Source organism: Periplaneta americana, chromosome 4 (genome assembly GCF_040183065.1).
Source record: "Periplaneta americana isolate PAMFEO1 chromosome 4, P.americana_PAMFEO1_priV1, whole genome shotgun sequence".
NCBI lineage: Eukaryota > Metazoa > Arthropoda > Insecta > Blattodea > Blattidae > Periplaneta > Periplaneta americana.
The window spans coordinates 15,111,834-15,134,707 of record NC_091120.1 but is presented as its reverse complement, the minus strand read 5'-3'; the positions used below and the strand labels follow the sequence as shown (position 1 = coordinate 15,134,707).

Below are 22,874 nucleotides of genomic sequence, written 5' to 3'. Positions count from 1 at the left end.
TCTAGAAAAATGGTGTATAACAGTTTTAATAATGGCACACACTTCATTCTACCACACATATGTGCTGTTGTCACATAGTATCAGTTCCACGGAGTTGCTACACATTGTCTGTAATGTGCTGTCTTCTAAACATTTTTCTAGAAATGTGTAAAGTTACCCCCATTATGTAAAGTATACCCGGTTATAAAAAATCCAAAATGTTCTCTCATGCAGTTGCGTTGTACTATACATATATGTTTATTAATATTACTATGTATCTCTTATTTTCATGCGTCGGTATTCTTCTCATGCAGTACAACATTTATGTGATTCAACATTTTCATTTTTTTATCTCTGCTTCGGCGGACAATGCTTTTTTTCCCAGTTTTTTCCGCCCTTCGTTGTCAGAGATGAACAGCGACCACTCTCAGTCGAAAAAAACGGCACGCGAAACAAAATGCAGCATGTTGGGGAACACTATTCTCCAGTCAGAGGAAAGATTCAAACCATTCAGATTGGAAACTTCTTTTCTCCTCCTTCCCAAATGTTCTTTTCGGGTATTCATTTAACACGAACTGTTGAGGACCGTCTGATACTGATTCAGCTATATCAAGAGGGAAGCGTCCACACCTGTGGAGTAACGGTCAGCGCGTCTGGCCGCGAAACCAGGTGGCCCGGGTTCGATTCCCGGTCGGGGCAAGTTACCTGGTTTTGGTTTTTTCAGGGGTTTTCCCTCAACCCAATATGAGCAAATGCTGGGTAACTTTCGGTGCTGGACCCCGGAATCATTTCACCGGCATTACCACCTTCATCTCATTCAGACGCTAAATAACCAAAGATGTTGATAAAGCGTCGTAAAATAACCTACTAAAATAAAAAGAAAAAATCAAGAGGGAAGCCCTTTTCACTCACATTACGCGTGAGTACATCATACTCTAGCACATTCACTTCACTTTCAAATTCGATCGTAACATCCTCATCTTCACTTACTGTTCTTTGTTTCTGCGTAATTAAAAAAAAGTCCGAAATATTACGTTTTTGTCCGGTAGATATTATAACAGACTGTAGAATTTGCCTTTTTACAACCAAATCACTAATTATCTTATAATTATGAACAAAATATTATTTAAACTAGTTACTCGTAAGAACACACTCAGTATGATAGAAGTCAACTGTATACTGCTCTGCCGCACTGAGGAAAGATTTCCTTACAGGTACATTATTGTCGTGATACATGCTCAGTTCGTAACACAGCTAATATGACATCTAATGAAAATTCAAATTCATTCAATCTTCCTGAAACTTCACTAGTCTTGTTGTTCTACGTAGATTATAGTCATGTTAATTTCATTTAATAAAAGTGTTAAATATGTTGAAAAATAATAATTAATATATCTAGGCTTACCAATAATGAGTCCGACATCCGGGAATATTCATTGTCGACTCGACTGCATTGCACCGATACATATTAATGCTAATGACGTTCAAGCAGGTGTAACGCTATTTAATGATGGAATAAAAACAAGATTAACGTTGATTTGCGTTTAACTGTGAATCGTGTAGAATGTCAAATGTTATGTAGGCTTACAGTTTGAATAATGGCTTGTTTTTATTTCTGGCGTTTAATGAAATTTGTTTTACACTCTTACAGGAATATATTTGTTTTCGTTCTTCAAAATAACTTATGCCTAGTTTTTTTTTAACTAAATTTCCCAAATCAGGGCTTTGAATGCCCTTTGGGGTGCGGAAAGGGGTGCTCCGATTTTTTATGGGGTGCTTGCGCACCCTTTCGCACCCCCCTTAGCGACGTCCCTGCTCACAACTCAAGCTTCGTGACTATATATACTAGACTGTGGTAGTATCCCATTCTAAACAATACAAGCCATACTCATTTCCTGGAATTACAGATGTTGGTATATGTACAATGTTATATTTTGTTATAGTCATGCCTATACAAAAACACCTAACGCTAATCCAAGGCACTGAAGAACAAAACTTCGAAGAAAATGAACGTAGGCCTATATCTCGTAATCTTGCACGTCTAAAAAAACAGAAGCCTGAAATGAGAGGGAAGCTTTTTTTTATAAAGAATTGTCTGAATTCTGAAATGTAAGGAGTAAAGGATATTTGAGACATTAAAGAAAGTTTAAAAAACAGTTAATCGAGATGCTTTCAAAAAAAGAATAGCTAAATATTCTTTGAAGTAATTTTAGAAAGTAATTAAAGGAAGCGAAGATTTCAACTACGTGAACGAAAACATTTTCTTTCCTGAATTTATGTTCGTAGTTTACATGTTATAGTTTCGAAAGCTTCCATTACAATTTTACTAATTGTGACAGCAATTTTGGCAGACAAATTTAGACCTTGAACGTTCTACCAGTCGCTAACAGTACTATTCATAGACATTTCGCTAGCCCGCGCTACGAGCGTGCTAAACAGGATTCATAACATATCATATAGCTAACACTGGTTTATGAATACGAAAAACGTTAGTTCGCTGATCATCCACCGAAAGCCCGCGCTAAAAATGTCTATGAATACGGCCCTTAATATCTAAACGTAACAGCTGGTCTTTCATTTTTCATAATGATTTCTTTCACGTAGGCTATAGTAGGGCCTATGTAGACCTATTTGTTTTCTCGAAGGAGCTACCGGTACCCATTTCATAATGTTTTTTGCGAAAGCCATTGATTTAATTCCCAATATGCTCAATCAACTTAAGGGAACAGTGTATTATGTTAATAATGTATTGAAAGAATTTTTTGTTCTTCCTTTAAATATGTAGAAATTTGATCTGAACAAATTTAACTTTTCGTTCTAGAAAGGAATTTTAAAATATTACATTTGTTCGGATCAAATTTGTGCACATTTAAAGGACAAAACTATAATACATTTTATCATTTATTATTACAATACTCTGCTCTCTTAAGTTGACTGAGCATATTGGGAATTAAATCAACGACTTTTCCAAAATACGCTATTGAAATGTTTCATATAAACAATTTTTATCTCCAAAATGAAGCAAAAACGAGCAAATCTGTATTGAACTTCTTGTTTGAAATATCTCAAAGAATAACCTCATGAAATTAATGAATTTACTTACGGTTCACATGTCTGTATATGATATAACTGTAGAGATTCCAAAGGCTGTATAAATGTAATCAACAACTACAATATTATGTAGAAAAGAACTCAAGCTATTTTGGTTACCAACTCATTTACCAACCAAATTCAGATAATGGGCTGAAAAGTATCTGAAATGAAAGTTTTGTAAGGTGTAATACAGGTATAATGGTTTTCTTTTATTACTGACTAAATGTTTGATGATATAAACTTAATTAAATATGAATGAATTGTCATCATTTAATTCGAGAAAAATTCGTTCCGGCACCGGGAATCGAACCCGGCACCTCTCAGCTCTACGCGCTGAATGCTCTTTCCAGCTGAGCTATGCCGTGACACGATCCACGGTGCCGGCCGAACTCCTCTTGTAAGAGCACTCAGCGCGTAGAGCTGAGAGGTCCCGGGTTCGATTCCCGGTGCCGGAACGAATTTTTCTCGAATTAAATGGTGATAATACACATTGGCTACTTCATAGTAATCGTGTAATATTCAGTGAGGTAGGCGAGACCTCATATATAATGAATATGTGATGTATGAATGAACTGCACTTAAAACCTGCATTGTTCATAGTTCAAGGTGACGAATTTAACATTTTGGTATTCTCGTTTACAGTTGTACATATTTTCAAAATACTAGTGAGTCAGAAAGCACCAGAGCTTCCGGTGGCAAACGCCAGGCTCTGTAGGCAACTTCTCCGCCTCGTCCATGTGGTATGTAGCCTACTCTCCAGGCGTTTAGCCGACCGGTCAAAGGGAAAGTAATGCTTGAAGTGCTCTTCGGTATCCGGGGTCTCGTAAATTTCGAGTTTATTCCTGAGAATAGAACTGTCAGTAAGAAGACGCATGTTGCAATTCTTCGACGTCTTCGTGATGCAGTTCGACGGAAAAGATCCAATTTTTTGTGGTAAGGACCGAATTGGGTTCTTCATCATGACAATTCCCCTGCACATCGGTCACTCTTGGTGAGCGAATTCCTCGCACAACATAAAATACCTGTTCTTCCACAGCCACCATATTCTCCAGATCTTGCTCCAGCAGATTTCTGCCTACTAGTAGAGTCAAAACTAACCGAACATGTGTATAAAACTTTGTTGCAGATGACATGTAACCAATTACACAACACCGCTTTCAAAGTACGCCTTCTGGGCAGTAACACACTTCTGTCAGCGTCGCATGAATTTTCATCTCTTCTGTTGACGCAAACCGCTGTCCCTTTGAATAGGGATTTGACCTTTGGAAATAGGTAGAAATCTGGAGAATGTGGAAGGGCAGATATTTTGTGTTGTGCGAGGAATTCGCTCACCATGAGCGACCGATGTGCAGGGGCACTGTCATGTTGAAAAACCCAATTCTGTCCTTGCCACAAGTTGGTTCTTCTTCGTCGAACTGAATGACGAAGACGCCGAAAAATTGCAACATGCGCCTCCTTACTGACAGAGTTCTATTCTCAGGAATAAACTTGAAATTTACGAGACCCTGGATACCGAAAAACACTTCAAGCATTACTTCCCCTTTGACCGGTCGGTACACTGAGCCTAAACGCCTGGAGAGTAGGCCACATACTACACGGACGAGGAAGAGAAGTTGCCTACAGAGCATGGCGTTGCCACGCGAAGTTCCGGTACTTTCTGACTCTACTAGTATAAATGAAAATAGGGAATATGATAAGGTCTCTTATATAATTACTTTATGTTGCCTACGTCTATGTGTTGAATGGTTCTTAAAATATGTATAGTATTTCAAGAAATTTTTTTAAGTCAATTTAATATCCAAACCTGCGAGGAGAGAAAACCAATGGTGTTCTATGATTGCACACAGCTGATAGGCTAATATTTCGTCAGCAAGTTATAGCGGGTATAATAGAGAATTTGTTACTACCTGTCTTTGAGTTGTCTTTCAGAGTCTTGAAGTCTTGCGTTTGCAATTCCCAGCTCCGTCTGCAATGTCTCAATCTCACTTCTAAGAATAATTACTTCATCATCATTGCCAGGAGGTAAAATTTGAAGCGATGCCTGTGACTGGCAACCCTGGCAGTATGTAACGGCACCACACGAGAAGTTCGAACCTGCAAATAATTATAACAAGGGAAATCAGTACCGGTAATAAAATACAGGATCTCATTTGAGAGTAGGAAGGTTTATCCGAGATAATATCAAAATTGCAGCTGAACAGAGCATAGGTTATTAAGAGACTAAGAAAAGGAAACCGTGATTTGATGAAGATTGTTGCATGGTAGTAGAAAGAAGGAAACAGGCAAAATTAAAATTCTTACAGAATCCAGTTGAGGCGAATAGAGATAATTACTTCAATAAAAGACGGGAAGCAAATCGTACGCTTAGGAATAAAAAGAGAGATTACTTGAAGGAAAAACTGAATGAGGTAGAAACAAATAGTAAAAATAAAAACATTAGAGATTTATATAAGGGCATAAAGGAATTCAAGAAAACAAAGTATATGATTATGTCTCGTGACGAGAATATTGTACGAAATGGAAATATAAAAATTGGAGATTTATCTTTTGAAGAGGTGGAGAAGTTCAAATATCTGGGAGCAACAGTAACAAATATAAATGATACTCGGGAGGAAATTAAACACAGAATAAATATGGGAAATGCCTGTTATTATTCGGTTGAGAAACTTTTATCATCCAGTCTGCTGTCAAAAAATTTGAAAGTTAGAATTTATAAAACAGTTATATTACCGGTTTTTCTTTATGGTTGTGAAACTTGGACTCTAACTTTGAGAGAGGAACATAGGTTAAGGGTGTTTGAGAATAAGGTGCTTAGGAAAATATTTGGGGCTAAGAGGGATGAAGTTACAGGAGAATGGAGAAAGTTACACAACACAGAATTGCACGCATTGTACTCTTCACCTGACATAATTAGGAACATTAAATCCAGACGTTTGAGATGGGCAGGGCATGTAGCACGTATGGGCGAATCCAGAAATGCATATAGAGTGTTAGTTGGGAGGCCGGAGGGAAAAAGACCTTTAGGGAGACTGAGACGTAGGTGGGAGGATAATATTAAAATGGATTTGAGGGAGGTGGGATATGATGGTAGAGACTGGATTAATCTTGCTCAGGATAGGGATCAATGGCGGGCTTATGTGAGGGCGGCAATGAACCTCCGGGTTCCTTAAAAGCCAGTAAGTAAGTAAGTATGTAAGTAAGTAAGTAAGTAAGTAAGTAAGTAAGTAAGTTTTAACTCTTTTTGATTAGGAACATATAGTACCATTGCTAATTTACTCAAGAACCTGCAAACCACTGACGTAGCCCAGGCGGCTGCGTCCGGGCATGGGTTCGATTCCCACTTGGCCCGATTATCTGATTGGGTTTTGTCGAGGCTTTCCCCAACTCTTTGGCAGATGTCAGGATATCACACTGCGAATCCTCCGCCCTATCTCGCCAATTCCATCAAAGATAAATAACCTAGCAGTTTATAGAGTGTCGTTAAATAGGCAACTAAAACAAGAAAGAAACAACTAGTAAGCAGGCCACGTATAGGCAACAATCTTTGCTCTGTTGCTCCGGCCATATAGGCTAACATTTTCGGTATTATATACATTTTTATCGCACATAATCTAAGGAAATCACCGCATGACAATTTTGTGAAAATTGAGTCATTGGGGACAACAAGAAAATATGCTACCTCTTCTTCGTCAATTACACGATTGGAATTTATACAAAAAGTAGTAGATCTATTTCAGATAAAAAGAAAAGGGTGATATTGAGTACCAACAGACGATACGTTTTGTGAAACTGAAAATTCCATTCCCAACCGCTCATCGTGTGATTTTTGCCTGTCGCAAATAAAAAAAGAAGTATACAAAGGACTGACAGAATATGTTTTTGTTTAATCAACTGTCCGAAGTATATTATATACAAGGGAAATTTCTGTCAAGATGCCCCAAGAACTTCATGTAAAGGTAGGCGCTCACTTACCGGAAAAAAATTCGTTCGTTGCGTTCGGATTTTTATTATAGTATCGCTCACTTGTCCGCATGTCCGAATGAATCATAAAATAGTGTTGTAATTTACCGCCAGAGCGCATTATTTCATTGTAGTGTTCTGAACTGAACCTGGAAATAAAGGGTCGTATTCATAGACATTCAACCAGAGGTCCCGGGATCAATACCCGGTCCCGGAACAATTTTTCCCTTGAAATTATTCAAATGTCTCACTGTTCTCCCTGTCTTACTGTACCCACTTCTCCCCTACTTAATCACTTTGATAACTTTTGCTACAACAATTTTATAACTGAAGAAACTTGATGTGAAAATTAACTGCGATATTTTTTCTGATTATTTCACAAGTATTTAGAGGCAATTAATTATTAGTACGCCTGAGCATATGGTCTTAGGAATACTTTGAACAAATACACAGATATCATAAATGAACCAGGTACCTGTAGAATTTAGTTTGAGGAGCTGATTCTTCTGCTTCAGCATTGATCTCACGACCGGGCGACTGGGTGTGTGACTGTTTGCTGACGAAGTAGAGCTGCTGTCTGGACTGGGACTGCCTTTGGTGCGTTCGGCAGGATCAGCTACCAGGAGCGACGTTGGGGGACTGTCAGAACCCGACGAGCAGTGGTGAAGAGCCCGATGGTGGTTGTTTCCATCTCCAGACGAATTGCTGAGTTGCTGCAGAAGCACCGATCGAGGGGCGCTACTAGACTTGCTGCTGGACCTCACTGCAAACACATTGCGTAGTTCAATGTAAACACTATGCACTACACTTAAGTATCGGTATTATCACGTGATTATTGTCAAGGAAAATTGTTAGGTAGATGAACCAAAGGTGGCCCGGAGGTAGTTTTAGATATTGACATTACCATTAGTAGGGATAGCACAGTCTACTATATACAGTCACGAAGCTCAATATGTAGTAAAAATGCACCACTAGGATCGCTACTATCGCCTCATCATCACAGATCTCTCCTAGCAGGTGACAAAATATGTTACACTTTCGTTGTCGTGTTCTTTTGCAAAAATTAACACCTTCCTTCCATTATTGAAATATTAAATGGATAAAGTTCATTTATTATTTTAATGAAGTATATTAAATTCCACCATAAACTCGAAGATACCTGCAAGAAATAGGTTAATATTATTTATGCTCGACAATGCCGAAATGTAGTAATTATACACCTGGTAGCAGCCCTTTAATGCATGTCATTAAAGTACAAATACTCATTAAGGGTCAGGTCTTTCAGCCAATGACGACTCAGGTTACAACTGTTCAGCCAATGACAGGTCAGCTTTCTACCGTTATAAAACCTAAGTATCGATTATTCTCGGATATGCAATCGAAAGAGAATTAGCGAAAAGTCACGGAGGCTGGAAATCCAATACTGTCGCAGAAGGTTATGTTCTGTTACTATAATAATTAGCGTTAATTGTAAATAATATTCAAATAAATACAATTTGTCATCTCGTTTTTCAATGTCTAATTTTATTTCAATGTTATCTCTGTCCATGTATGGTGGGTCCCTATCACCACGGCATGGCGCGTCCTCAGGTTGCGGATAGAGGAGACGGCCTCCAGATATGGAGGGTAGCTGCGAATATATTGAATAAGCAGTCGTGGACAGCCGATAAGGGGTGGTCCTCCAGCTTGGGGGTTGGGCGAAGGGCTAACAACCCATCACCGTAAAAAACAGCTTGTTACGAATTCCTACAGTAAGCCTCGGAATAGGACTGATTCTCTGGCACGACCACAGCAAAGGAATAAGGTTTTGAGATTTGGCACTTGGAACGTAACTAGTCTTTATAGAACAGGAGGGGTAACATTAGTAGCAAAAGAACTAGCTAGATATAGAATAGACTTTGTGGGAGTACAAGAGGTTAGGTTAGATGGGAATGGCATATCACAAATAGGAGATTACTTGTTGTATTATGGGGAAGGAAACAATAATCACCAATTAGGAACAGGATTCTTTGTACATAAAAGAATAAACTCAGCAGTAAAAAAGGTCGAATTTATCAGTGACAGGTTATCGTATTTAGTACTTAAGGGTAGATGGTGCGACATCATAGTTATAAATGCTCACGCCCCTACAGAAGAGAAAGACGACTATCTAAAGGATAGCTTCTATGAGGAATTGGAACATACTTTTGATCAGTTCCCTAGATATCATATGAAAATTTTATTGGGGGATTTCAACGCTAAAGTAGGACGGGAGGATATTTTTAGACCAACTATTGGAAAAGAGAGCCTACACGCAATTAGTAGTGACAATGGAGTTAGATTAGTCAACTTTGCCACATCGAAAAATTTAATTGTCAAAAGTACAACATTCCCCCATAAGGATATACATAAATATACTTGGACTTCTCCAGATGGATTGACACACAACCAAATAGATCACATCTTGATAGATAAACGGAGACATACTAGTATAGTAGATATTCGAACTTTCAGAGGTGCAGACTGTAATTCTGACCATTATTTGGTGATTGGAGAATTAAGAGAAAGATTATCAGTAGCCAAGCGAGTAGAGCAACAAGTTAATATTACTAAATTCAATATTTTGAAATTAAAGGACGAGGAAGCTAAGCAAAATTATCAGGTCGAAATTTCGAATAGGTTTGCCACTTTAGAAAGTTCCGACGAAGTTGAGAAAGAATTAGATGTTAATAGCGTGTGGGAAAATATCAGAGATAGTATCAAAATTGCAGCTGAGCAGAGCATAGGTTATTATGAAACTAAGAAAAAGAAACCGTGGTTTGATGAAGATTGTTGCATGGTAGTAGAAAGAAGGAAACAGGCAAAATTGAAATTCTTACAGGATCCAGTTGAGGAGAATAGAGATAATTATTTCAATGAAAGACGGGAAGCAAGTCGTACACTTAGGAATAAAAAGAGAGGTTACTTGAAGGAAAAACTGAATGAGGTAGAAACAAATAGTAAGAATAAAAACATTCGAGATTTATATAAGGGTATAAAGGAATTTAAGAACGGATATCAGTCAAGGGTAAACGTGATCAAGGATGAGAATGGTGACTTGCTTGCAGACTCTTCATCAATCCTAAACAGATGGAAAAACTATTTTGCGCAACTACTAAATGTACATAGGCCAAATAGAAATGATCGGGATGATATTGAAATACAAACTGCTGAGCCATTTATACCCGAACCCACGATTTCAGAAGTCGAAATTGCGATAGAAAATCTGAAAAAGTACAAGTCTCCAGGTATCGATCAAATTCCAGCAGAATTAATACAAGAGGGTGGAAGTGCATTATATAGCGAAATTTATAAACTTGTACTTGCTATTTGGGAAAAGGAAATTGTACCAGAACAATGGAAGGAGTCCATAATTGTACCTATTTTTAAAAAGGGGGACAAAACCAACTGTGGTAACTTTCGAGGAATATCACTTTTGTTGACGTCGTACAAAATTTTGTCCAATATTCTTTTGAGGAGATTAACTCCGTACGTAGATGAAATTATTGGGGATCATCAGTGCGGTTTTCGGCGTAATAGATCGACTATTGATCAGATTTTTTGTATTCGGCAGATAATGGAGAAAAAATGGGAGTATAAGGGTACAGTACATCAGTTATTCATAGATTTCAAAAAGGCATATGACTCGGTTAAGAGGGAAGTATTATATGATATTCTTATTGAATTTGGTATTCCCAAGAAACTAGTTCGATTAATTAAAATGTGTCTCAGTGAAACATACAGCAGAGTCCGTATAGGTCAGTTTCTATCTGATCCTTTTCCAATTCACTGCGGGCTAAAGCAGGGAGATGCACTATCACCTTTACTTTTTAACTTCGCTTTAGAATATGCCATTAGGAAAGTTCAGGATAACAGGCAGGGTTTGGAATTGAATGGGCTACATCAGCTTCTTGTCTATGCAGATGACGTGAATATGTTAGGAGAAAATACACAAACGGTTAGGGAAAACACGGAAATTTTACTTGAAGCAAGTAAAGCGATCGGTTTGGAAGTAAATCCCGAAAAGACAAAGTATATGATTATGTCTCGTGACGGGAATATTGTACGAAATGGAAATATAAATATTGGAGATTTATCCTTCGAAGAGGTGGAAAAATTCAAATATCTTGGAGCAACAGTAACAAATGTAAATGACACTCGGGAGGAAATTAAACGCAGAATAAATATGGGAAATGCGTGTTATTATTCGGTTGAGAAGCTCTTATCATCCAGTCTGCTGTCCAAAAATCTGAAAGTTAGAATTTATAAAACAGTTATATTACCGGTTCTTCTATATGGCTGTGAAACTTGGACTCTCACTCTGAGAGAGGAACATAGGTTAAGGGTGTTTGAGAATAAGGTGCTTAGGAAAATATTTGGGGCTAAGCGGGATGAAGTTACAGGAGAATGGAGAAAGTTACACAACACAGAACTGCACGCATTGTATTCTTCACCTGACATAATTAGGAACTTGAAATCCAGACGTTTGAGATGGGCAGGGCATGTAGCACGTATGGGCGAATCCAGAAATGCATATAGAGTGTTAGTTGGGAGACCGGAGGGAAAAAGACCTTTAGGGAGGCCGAGACGTAGATGGGAGGATAATATTAAAATGGATTTGAGGGAGGTGGGGTATGATGATAGAGACTGGCTTAATCTTGCACAGGATAGGGACCGATGGCGGGCTTATGTGAGGGCGGCAATGAACCTTCGGGTTCCTTAAAAGCCATTTGTAAGTAAGTAAGTTATCTCTGTAGGTTCTTATGGTCTAGCAAGGTCAATGTGGACATCTGTTCCTCGGAAAAAATCAATACTTTCGCGTCTGGGCACATCTCACAACATACAGGATATTGCTACAGGTCAGATACAATAAAATTAATAATATCAAGTTAGAAATATGGTCGAGCATAAAAAGTTGTATGAAACTCGCCTATAATGGTAATTAAGAAGCTCGTATGAAAATTATGAAACTCGCTTGCGCTTGTTTCATAAATATCCATACTCACTTCTTAATTACCTTCATTATAGGCTCGTTGCATAATGTACTATTTTGTTTGTTCAAAACGAACTGAAATTTACTATAATCGCTCCACTCATTCAAGATTATAGCGATAATGAACTCTGAAACCAATAAATATTAATTTGAATTTCCCTTTACGACAATAATATAATAACAATAATAATGGAAATATGAATTAATGGGAGTAACTTACGTGTACCGGTACTTGTAGTGTAGGCTTACGTAGCTAACAAAGTGGGATGAGGTTAAGCAATAATAATCACACCAGAATTGGAAATGAAACGTGATCAATAAATTTTATTGTAACAGACTTACTTTCTCTACGTCTCTAGTAAAGTAACAAATAAAAATAACAACAAAATTAATAGCTATAATCAAAAACATATCCTTTGAAAAAAGTAGGCCTAAGTTGTCTGAAAATGTACAATTATTTAAGGAATCTGCTGATACAGACGTAGAATTAGTGCAAAGCTTTTGTTGCTCATCTGCACGTAATAACAGAACAGGTTTATTTGAAACATCAAATAAAGTTGGAACTGCATTCCAGATTAATTTATTTTTGTTTTCATTCATAAATTGTGTGTTTTCGAAATGAAGAGCGCAAAACTTTATATTATTATAAAGATATGCTTCATTCTTTGTCATTATATCTTCCCTGCACAAGCATCAATGCGAAATACGCAACGACCTAGCACTCGATGGAAATACGACTCAGACCACTCTAAATCCAAAGTCGACCGTGGACAGTCTATTGTTTCTAGTTGCTAACCGCTTGGAGCGCTTTATCGCGAGATTTGCAAAAAATCACCTCAAGCTTCGCGACTGTATATAATAAACTGTGGGGATAGCCTAGGATTTTGATGAAATTGCATCTTTTTTCTAGTAAGCCAGAAACATAGCTGCTTTACAACAAATTCCACAATATGGGACATCTGGCCGAAATCTACGGCTGACCACTAGGATCCAGAATACAAAGCAGAGGTTTAATGAAAAATACAATATGATTGCGGAGAGAATACGGAACAATGGTAAATTTAAAAATAAAGTACAATTTGATTTCGGAGAAACATGAGATGAAAATACATTGAAGAGTAATGAAATGCAGTGAAGAAAAAACTACATAGTATTATACAAGTGATTGTGTAAACTGGATAATGAATCTCTCAATACCATTAGACAAATTTTGTTAATGTCCTCATTAGAAAATTTAAGAGAAAGGAGAATGGTTTTGGTTAATTTAAATGAAGTTCCCCTAGCGCCAAAAAGAAGTCCTTTCACTTCCCATGTATTAATATTCATTTTGTATCTCTCACTGAAGTGAGGAATACATGGGTTGTAAATAGACTTCTTTTCATCGTTAACATTATTGGCTTGTTGATCATCCTTCTCAAAACGGACAGTGGGGTCAAGAATGAGGCTACTTTGATTCCGGCGATCGATGGCTATAATGTCTGCTCTTCTCGTTGACCCATTCTCAGCCAAGCAGTGCACTTCTTCGTAAACCTCCCACTTTGCCTTCCGAAGAGTGTTATATGTTGTGTGATAAACTGAGTGATTTAAGACATATTTGTTAAGGCATTTTTTTTTTCATTTTTTGTCTGTTTCAACTCATAAGAGCATCTTTTGTTTTATTTGGACATTTTTGAAGAATTTTCATTTAATTTTGGCCATAAATCCCCATTATTAGTCTAATATAAAATAATGTTTATTTGCTTTGATATTTTGTCTACATATTTTGTCCATTAATACCCATTATTTTTTACTTGGTTATTTCATGACGCTGTATCAACTACGAGGTTATTTAGCGTCCATGAAATTGGTGATAGCGATATGATATTTGGCGAGATGAGGCCGTGGATTCGCCATAGATTACCTGACATTTGTCTTAGGGTTGGGAAAAACCTCGGAAAAAACCCAACCAGATAATCAGCCCAAGCGGGAATCGAACCTGCGACCGAGCGCAACTCCGGATTGGCGGCAAGCGAGTTAACCGACCAAGCTATGCTGGTGGCTAATACCCATTATTTTGTATAATATTTTAATCGTTTTTCTACACAAATATTGCCATTTTAACATAGTACACGTCAACCACCCCTTAATATAGACTCCTCTATATCTGCTAATTCTGGATAAAATGGCCTCGTGGTGGACTAAATGGAAACTACATCAGGTAAAATAATTAATGAAAGTGTAGCACTTAGAAAAAATATGTAAAATTAAATAAACTTAAATGTTGGTACTAGAACTTAATTTAATTACTAGTCTAAATGTGAAATAGTAGAAAACCTCTTTTCCTACTAAGCCAATTATGTAAGAACAATTTTTGGGGCATTTTTAAGGGCATTTTAAAAGATTTTTAGGTGATAAATGCATTGTTTTTAGGACATTTTTTCATGATTTAAAGGTAATCAAAATCCTAGCCCTAACCAGTAGACACTCGATTTTATAAGCACTTTGGATTGTGCCAAAACTTGTTGCAGAAAACGAGAACCCAACAGTCTAGGCGGAAAGACGCCGTTTTTGTGAGCCGTTGTTTGTGAATTTCTGTTGTAGCGAGCATCATTATTTTTATGTTATACATTTTTAATATTTACTATACATTTATCAATATCTTAATTAAATTTATGAATATAGTTTTAGTTTTCTGTATTAATGTGAAACGTTTAACTGCACACCTATTCGGAAAAATGTCCGTTACAATTTCTATTTTGCTTGTTTCTTCGCGGGAGCGCGCTTACCGTAAATTGGGGTTACTTTGAACACAGAGGAAACTTTGTACCTGTTTACAGAAAATCATATTTAGGTTTCTACATGCTGCACTTGTATAGATAGAGGTAAATTTGGTATGAAAATAATTTTATGATAATTTATCTCCATCTATATAACAAGTACAGCATGTAGAAACCTAAATATGATTTTCTGAAAAAATGTTCAACGTTTCCTCTGTGTTCAAAGTAACCCCAGTTTACTGTACTTAGTATACCAAATCTATCAATCTCTTGCATCCGCACAACGAAAATTTTATTAGGAATTCCGGGAAAAGGCATTAACGCATAACAATAATATCATTACATTTTTTGTTGTCCATTTACTAGATTTACAGCAATAGGCTACGAGTTTTATTTTTTTAACATGTAGAGTAAAACCTCGTTAATTCGGAATAATGGGGGATAAACTGTCCGAATTAACGAAAATGTGGATTAACTGAAATCTCCAAAAAGAACAGCAGAAAGTGAATTAAAACTCCGTTTACAGCAACAAAACACGTCTATTATACATTTAAAATGCAAACACCTAATACTGAAAGCAGTCCACCGCTGTTGAGTAATGGTCAACAGCAGGCCCAGGTTCAAATCTTGGTTGAGGGTTTTCCGGGGTTTTCCCTCAACCAATTTAAGCAGAATTGCTGGGTAATTTTCGGCGTTAGACCTCGGACTCCTTATGCCTTCATTAATTCACATTTAATCATCATAATCATCATGATCCATACAATAGCCTAGGTTAAATTCACAGTGTGGCGTGCTGTACTTGTACAAGAGCACGGCCGTTCGACTACCCAATCACTCACAGAATAGGAGTGGTAAGCACAATAAGCCTCAGGCTGCAGTGCCAGTCTTCGGGTCCCTCCTGCGTAGAAAGAAATACTGACATACGTAACAATTACGATAATCAGTAAATTAAATAGTACTAGGGCGTTTCGCGAAAAGTTTATTATTATCGTTTTGGTAAAATTTCGACAAGAGTCCTTCATATACTGGTAAGTTGTCTCTTTAATCCCTTTTTATTTGATATTTTTTATGTATTACCGTTTCAGTTATTTTATTCCTTATTTACTTTTCTACATTTCAATTCCTTACTTCAGATAATTTTTAGTTTTTCCAGCAAATGTTACTAACACTGCCTGCTGGATAACATCCTATGGATGCTTATACTGCCTGTCCAATCCTTGAGAAGGCAGTTTATGCAACTATAGGATGCGATCCAGCAAGCAGTGGTTACTAACTCACGTACATAAATTAAACAGTAAAACATTCCTCAAATGTAGAGGTTGCGAACAAAACCGGTCATTTCCAAAATAGTAGGCCTATTTTTTTTTCAGGAAGTAGAAAAAAACTGCACCGAGCCTTCACTTTACCACGACAATTTTGTGTATCGTGTATGTTACGTCTGTTGTTCTAATGGTGCCAATAATTATGATTTTAGTAATTTTTTTGTGCATTTTATAGACAAATATATTTTGGAAATGTCTGGTTTTGTTTGAAAATATGAGGGAAATGTTCACTTTTGTTCGAAAAAGCTATTTGACATTTATAACAGTAAAACATACACGTCACTTACATCAACTGCATCATGGAATAACGAATATAACATTACACGGTAATTATGTAGTAAGCATCGGCCAGGCAATCTTCCAGCAATAGGGGTCCAGAGCACATAGGCTTACGTTACCAAATATAGGGGAGAGTCGGGTAGTATCGGACATCGGGTAATATCGGACAGTGAGTTTCTTTCATCTACCACACTATGATAGTACCTGGTTGACACGGTTACGTTTCTATGATGTTGCATAGAGAAACGTAACCATGTCATTCAGGTACTACCATATGGTGGTAGATAAAAGAAACGCACTGTCCGATACTACCCGACTCTCCCCTATACTTACGCTTTAATTAAATTTTGAACATTTTCTCGCGACTAGTATATTGTGAGTTCCTTTACACTCTAACGGGAAAATATGTGCCCAGGACCTCTAATGTGGGAAGATAACGATCGCAAAGCATGTTTTATAGTACCGAAAAAAAAGTTTCAGTTGGAAATGTTGGCAAACAAAGAAACAAATGGTAGGAAGGTGATAAAAACAGAAGAAATTATATACAGATTATAATGCAATAAAATACATATTAATTGACTTAATAAAATTCTATTTCACTAATGTTATCTTCACCAAAATGTTTGAACGGACCCGCCATTTTCAGCCGACCATCTATGCGAAAAACAAATGACGGTCGCAAAGCATGTTTTATAGTACCGTAAAAAATTTGCAGTTTGGCAAACAAAGAAACAAATAGTAGGGAGATGATAAAACAGAAGAAATTATATACAGATTAGAATGTAATAACATATATATTAATTGACTTAATAAAATTCTATTTCACTAATGTTATCTTCATCAAAATGTTTGAACAGAGCCGCCATTTTCAATCGACCATCTATGTGGAAAACAAATGACGGTCGCGAAGCATGTTTTATAGTACCGTAAAAAATTTGCAGTTTGAAATGTTGGCAAACAAAGAAACAAATGGTAAGGAGATAATAAAAACAGAAGAATTTATATACAGATTAGAATGCAATAAAATATATATTAATTGACCTAATAAAATTCTATTTCACTAATATTATCTTCACCAAAATGTTTGAACAGAGCCGCCATTTTCAGTCGACCATCTATGTGGAAAACAAATGACGGTCGCAAAGCATGTTTTATAGTACCGTAAAGAATTTGCAGTTTGAAATGTTGGCAAACAAAGAAACAAATGCTAGGGAAGTGATAAACAAGCAAATGCTAGGGAAGTGATAAAAATAAACAAATGCTAGGGAAGTGATAAATTTGTAGTGATAAACAGCCATGATTGGTTGAAACACGTCCTTTCGTACCGTTTTATTGGTCAAAAGTAGTATGACGTAGTAAAAGCGTAATAGTCATGTAAAAATAGAATTAAATCTTACAGATAGTTTTAAAGTACAAAATGAGTTGAAGCAAGGTGATGGATTAGCACCCGTTCTTTTTGATACAGCATTAATAAGGCAAGTAGAATCAGACAGTTGACTAAACAACAAAACCTTAATAAAATCTGTTTTGAGTTACGGATGTGAAACCTAGATACTAACACAGTCTATGAAAGTTGCATTAAATTTCTTCGAAAGGAAGGTTTTGAGGAGGATTTATGGACCAATAGAAGGTAACGGACGTTGATATCTAAGGTGGAATAAAGAAGTCTACGCCTTATATAAAGATAGTGGACGATATTAAAATTGAAAGATTAAGATGGGCAGGTAACATAAGAAGATTAGGAAGAAGAATACTATACTAAAAACATCTTGAATGGGAAATCCCATAGTAAAAGACCTGTGGGAAGACCAAAGGCACTGTGCGAAGATGGAGGAGACAAGCTGGAGAAAGAGAAAAGAATTGAAGCGACTTCTGAAGGAGGCCAGGGCTTGGGAGGGGCTGTAGCGCCATTGTTGTTGATATTGAATACAATTTCTTCTGTTTTTATATTGTCGGACGATGGTCATATCTTCGAATCACGGCCGTGTCATGATTCAGACATCTGAGTTACGTCTACCAATACCAAATTGATACAATTTCGTAAACTATTTATATTTTACGTAGTGTTGATTCCGCGAACTCATTTCTGTATGTGGGTTAGGCGTCGGATATTCGTGAACTATGCGGTCGTGAGTTGCACAGCACGCTGCTCATGTCGCTGGTACGGATCTAGTAGTAGACGGTCGTTGAGTCGATTTCCTTTCCCTAACATGTGCTGACTCACGTCACAGCTAGTGGTCGTCGGTTCCTGCCATCGCTATGCAAACAGCGAACCAACCGTGGGACCTGCGAGGTCTACAGGATTACATTGGGCCTGAAAAATGGGCAACGAGTGTACATACTGACCAAACGGCAAATTACTTCCTGTACATCATGCGGTACTGAATGTCACCGAATGTGGCTTTCCCATAATTGTCACTTGAAGTTAAAAGTTAAATATTCAGTTTTTGAATTACAATCTACTGAAACTATGTAGGGATATCATTGCTGCAACAGCTTAAATTTAAGTTTAGTTTTAAAAAAATTGGGCCCAAATTAAAACAAAAGATACCAGAACACAGTAATTCCATAATATGGAAGCCATTTTTGAAGATAAATTCAAAATCTCCTTGACATTCTACTCCTAAAAGTACAGTAGTGGCAAAAAAACGGACTAACGGAATAATCAAAGTCCCCGAAATGAACCACTGCGCATGCCACGCCCGCATTCACAAGATAGCGAGTAATCTATTGAAATTGTTGTAGTTTCATTTCGAAAGCCATTAGAAAATAAGCTGGTAAAATTCATGTTCTGGGAATAATAAGTTTATTATGTAGTAAAATATCGCTGCAATCGAAAAGTATTGGGAATCAATTTGAATAAGGAACAAAAGAAAGTTTCCTTCCCAGACAAGATTCGAACCACGAAAGTCTAGTTACCAGTCTATCGTCCTGTCATTGTGAACAAGGCTCTGAAATCAGCTACAAGGGTCAGTCCGGGTTTTTTTTGCCACTACTGTACATTCATTAAAATATCTGTAGCATAATTTTGATACTGCCTTTCAAAATTGTAAGATAAACTATTACATTTTAATAATGAATTTTAGACATATTTTTATAGAAATATTGAAGGATATTTTTCAAATGCAACAAAATAACCAATTTTTGTTCAGAAGAAAATTTTCCTAAAACATAAAGAAAATTAAATTAAAAAAATTAAATGTATCTTCCAATATAATTCATGTAGCATTAATAGTTCTCATAACTTTTTGTATTGAATAATCCAAGAAAGTAAAGTTATGGGAAATTACAATCAAAGTTACAGCTGGCTACGGACTGAAAGGTCCGGGGTTCGATCCCAGGTGGTAACAGGATTTTTTCTCGTTGCCAAACTTTCAGAACGGCCCCGAGGTTCACTCAGCCTCCTATAAAATTGAGTACCGGGTCTTTCCCGGGGGTAAAAGGCGGTCAGAGCGTGGTGCCGACCACACCACCTCATTCTAGTGCCGAGGTCATGGAAAGCATGGGGCTCTACCTCCATGCCCCTCAAGTGCCTTCATGGCATATTACGGGGATACCTTTACCTTTTTTTACAATCAAAGTTAAGTGTCATTCAAAAACCCTGTGCACCAGAGCTTTAAAAATGGCGTCACGTCAGCCAACAAGGCCATAAATGTACAGGCCTATTAAATTCTACGTCGGACTAATATATTTTTCACATATAAATACCCCGCACCATTTTCAGTCTACACTCTGTTCCTGGGATCTCTGGACTAAAGTCGACGCATTTGGGTGGAGCCTATGACAAGCGAATGGTAGGAGCCTAGATCATATAAGTAACATAACTCCTCGCTACGTTAAAATCGGCAGCACTCTGAAGAGAACAACCGCCAGGATCTCCACCCGTCCGCCGTAAACGAACACGAGATGGCAGCACAGTCGCTAATACAGTTCTGTATACAAGACATTATAATATTATTTTCGCCTGTCAACAAATGCAAGCAGCTCTTGATTTACTTACACAATGGTCTACAAAATGGCGAATAAAGATTAATGGAATTAAGTCACAGGCAGTGGTTTTCACTAAAAGATTCCCACACTTACCAGAAGAACTCACAGTTCAACAACAAAACATACCTTTTAATTCGGCTGTAAAATATCTCGGCGTTTATCTTGATAGAAGACTGACTTACAGACAACATATAAATTTAATCAGAGACAGAGCTTTTCAACGTTTCATGCTGCTGTATGCAATTCAAATGAGAATTATGACGTGACTCTTTATGTAACAACTAGATGGCAGCGTAGTAAACCTGACAAAAGTTGTTAACCTCAAAGCCTATAACCCCGACATATCTGTTACATATATGATCTAGGGTAGGAGCCTATCAGTGCGTTAGTGTAGTGCGGGCTGCGTCGGCTCACGGCGCTAAGGGGTAAGGTGCGCGTGGCAGAAGGCGATAGATAGGTGTGGCATTTTAGACGCTCGACTTCAATCAATGCTTTACCCCAAAGCGGTCATTGGACTGGCCCCCTGCACTCACCATTTGCGCAAAGAACTTGTTTCGGTCCCTACACTCCACAGATTGTAACGTTTTGCGCGTTCTGGTGTCTTGTTTGTTATTTAATAATAATAATAAAGCGCACAAATTGTGCATAAATGAAAGTCACTTGGATTGAACAAAGTTAATGACTGATAGCTGCCGATTCCCACAGACTAGGATATGGTATCTATCACATGTCTTGTTGCATAGGACACACACACAGTTGTCGTCCGGTTCGTGGAAACACTGAATTCTGCATATCTTGTGGTGGTATCCATGAACCGCCAGCGATGTCACGAAGTGGCGGAGCTTCTGGTTCGTGTCTGTCCAGGTCCGGTTTATCACGGCCTCCGTTATGTAGAAATCCTCCCAGATGTCTTCCCTCTTCCTTATCCTCTCGTCTAGTGCCTTCTTCCAGTTGGAAGTGGAGGGCAGATCGAGTTTTGTTCTGAGTTCTTCTATCAAGAAGGTCTCTTGGGCGAGCACGTACACCAGCCTGGATAGAGTGTGTTTTGATACTCCTAGTGCAGCCTTCAAGAAGCGAGCCTTGACGTTCTCTAGGGTATGGAGGTCTTTCGTGCGCAGTTTGTCCCAAGTTAGGTCTAGTCCGTATGTAAGTATGGGGACTACCTTGGTGTGGAAGATGATCATCGCTGTTTTGAGAGATAGCTTGGTTAGTTCTCTGATGTCGTGAATGGCTTTTGTGGCTGCTGTAGCTCTTTGATTGGTATGTACCCTGAATGAATTTGTTGTGGTCTGTAGTGTCAGTCCGAGGTATTTGGCCTGGTTTACTGTTTGTAGAGGTTCTTGTTTCAGGAAGATTTTTGTCTTGTTGAGATATCTTCCCCCCTTTCCTGAATATCATGTGTTCGGTTTTCTGCATGTTTATCTCCAGCTCATTTTTGGTCAGCCCACTTTTCCAGCGCGTAGGTTGCTTTTTGGAGTTCACTCCTGTCATGAGATCCCAGGACCATGTCGTCGGCATAGATATAGATCTTGACATCTGTAGATTCTTCTCTTATTGATTTTACGACGTCATGGGTGGCGATGTTAAATAATAGAGGACTGAGGGGGTCTCCCTGCAGCACTCCATTTGTTTGAGTGATGTTTGTTGACAAGGTTATGCTGTCTGAGATCTGTACACTGTTACTACTCAGAATGTTGTGGATCAGGCATGTGAGGTCTTTATTTTCCATGGCTATGGACTCTAGTTTTGAGGAGATGATGCTCCTGTTCAGTTTATCGAATGCTTTTGAGAAATCGGTGAATACTGCATGGAATTTTCCTCGAGGGTGTCGTAGAGCGGTATCTATGTCGTCCAGTAGGTTTCTGATGGCTTGGATTGTGTTTCTTCCCTTTCTGAACCCAAACTGCTCTTCTGGGATTGATTGTTCTATCTCTTCCGTAATCCTTTGTGTGATCAGCCTTGTCAGTATCTTCAGATGGTTATTTTCTAGGGCGATCCCTCGATAAGAGTTAGGGTCGCATGGATCTCCTTTGCCTTTGTACATTACTTTAATTGTTGACGTTTTCCATGTTGTTGGAATATTTCCCGTTCGCAGGCATGCATTCAGCAGGTTTGTTAGTGTTGGAAGTAGTATCTCGGCTGATGACTTGATGTGCTCGTTGAAGATGCCGTCGGGTCCGCAAGCTTTCCTGTCTTTGAGTTGTTTGTTATTTGGTTTCCTTAAATTTGGTCTTTTATTAAGCATCAGGAGAACCTTGATGACGATGAGTAAACACTTCCTGGATGTTACATATTTTTTCTTACAGAACTACTGGGTGTTCATTTCAAAGTGTGTCATGACGTCACTGTTGATGAGTCAGCGATTTGAAGCGAGTTTCAGCTTTTGTGTCAGAGAAGTTGCCTATTAATCAAGGCGTTCAATCTGAACTTGAGAACGTGTACGGTATAACTTGAACGTCGTAGCAACAGATGGCGGTCTGTACG

The 22,874-nt window shown here is 37.9% G+C and overlaps 1 protein-coding gene across 1 annotated transcript in view; it reads right to left on the bottom strand.

The window, feature by feature from the left end:
- The window catches only part of LOC138697544 (uncharacterized), a 123,236-nt gene that overhangs the window by 21,342 nt on the left and 79,020 nt on the right, over positions 1–22,874 (bottom strand). Inside the window, exons 3-4 of the mRNA XM_069822877.1 lie at positions 7,508–7,795; positions 4,980–5,166 (exon numbers count right to left, since the gene is read on the bottom strand). Of these exons, the coding sequence (XP_069678978.1) occupies positions 4,980–5,166; positions 7,508–7,795 (475 nt within the window). The remainder of the gene's footprint in view (positions 1–4,979; positions 5,167–7,507; positions 7,796–22,874) is intronic.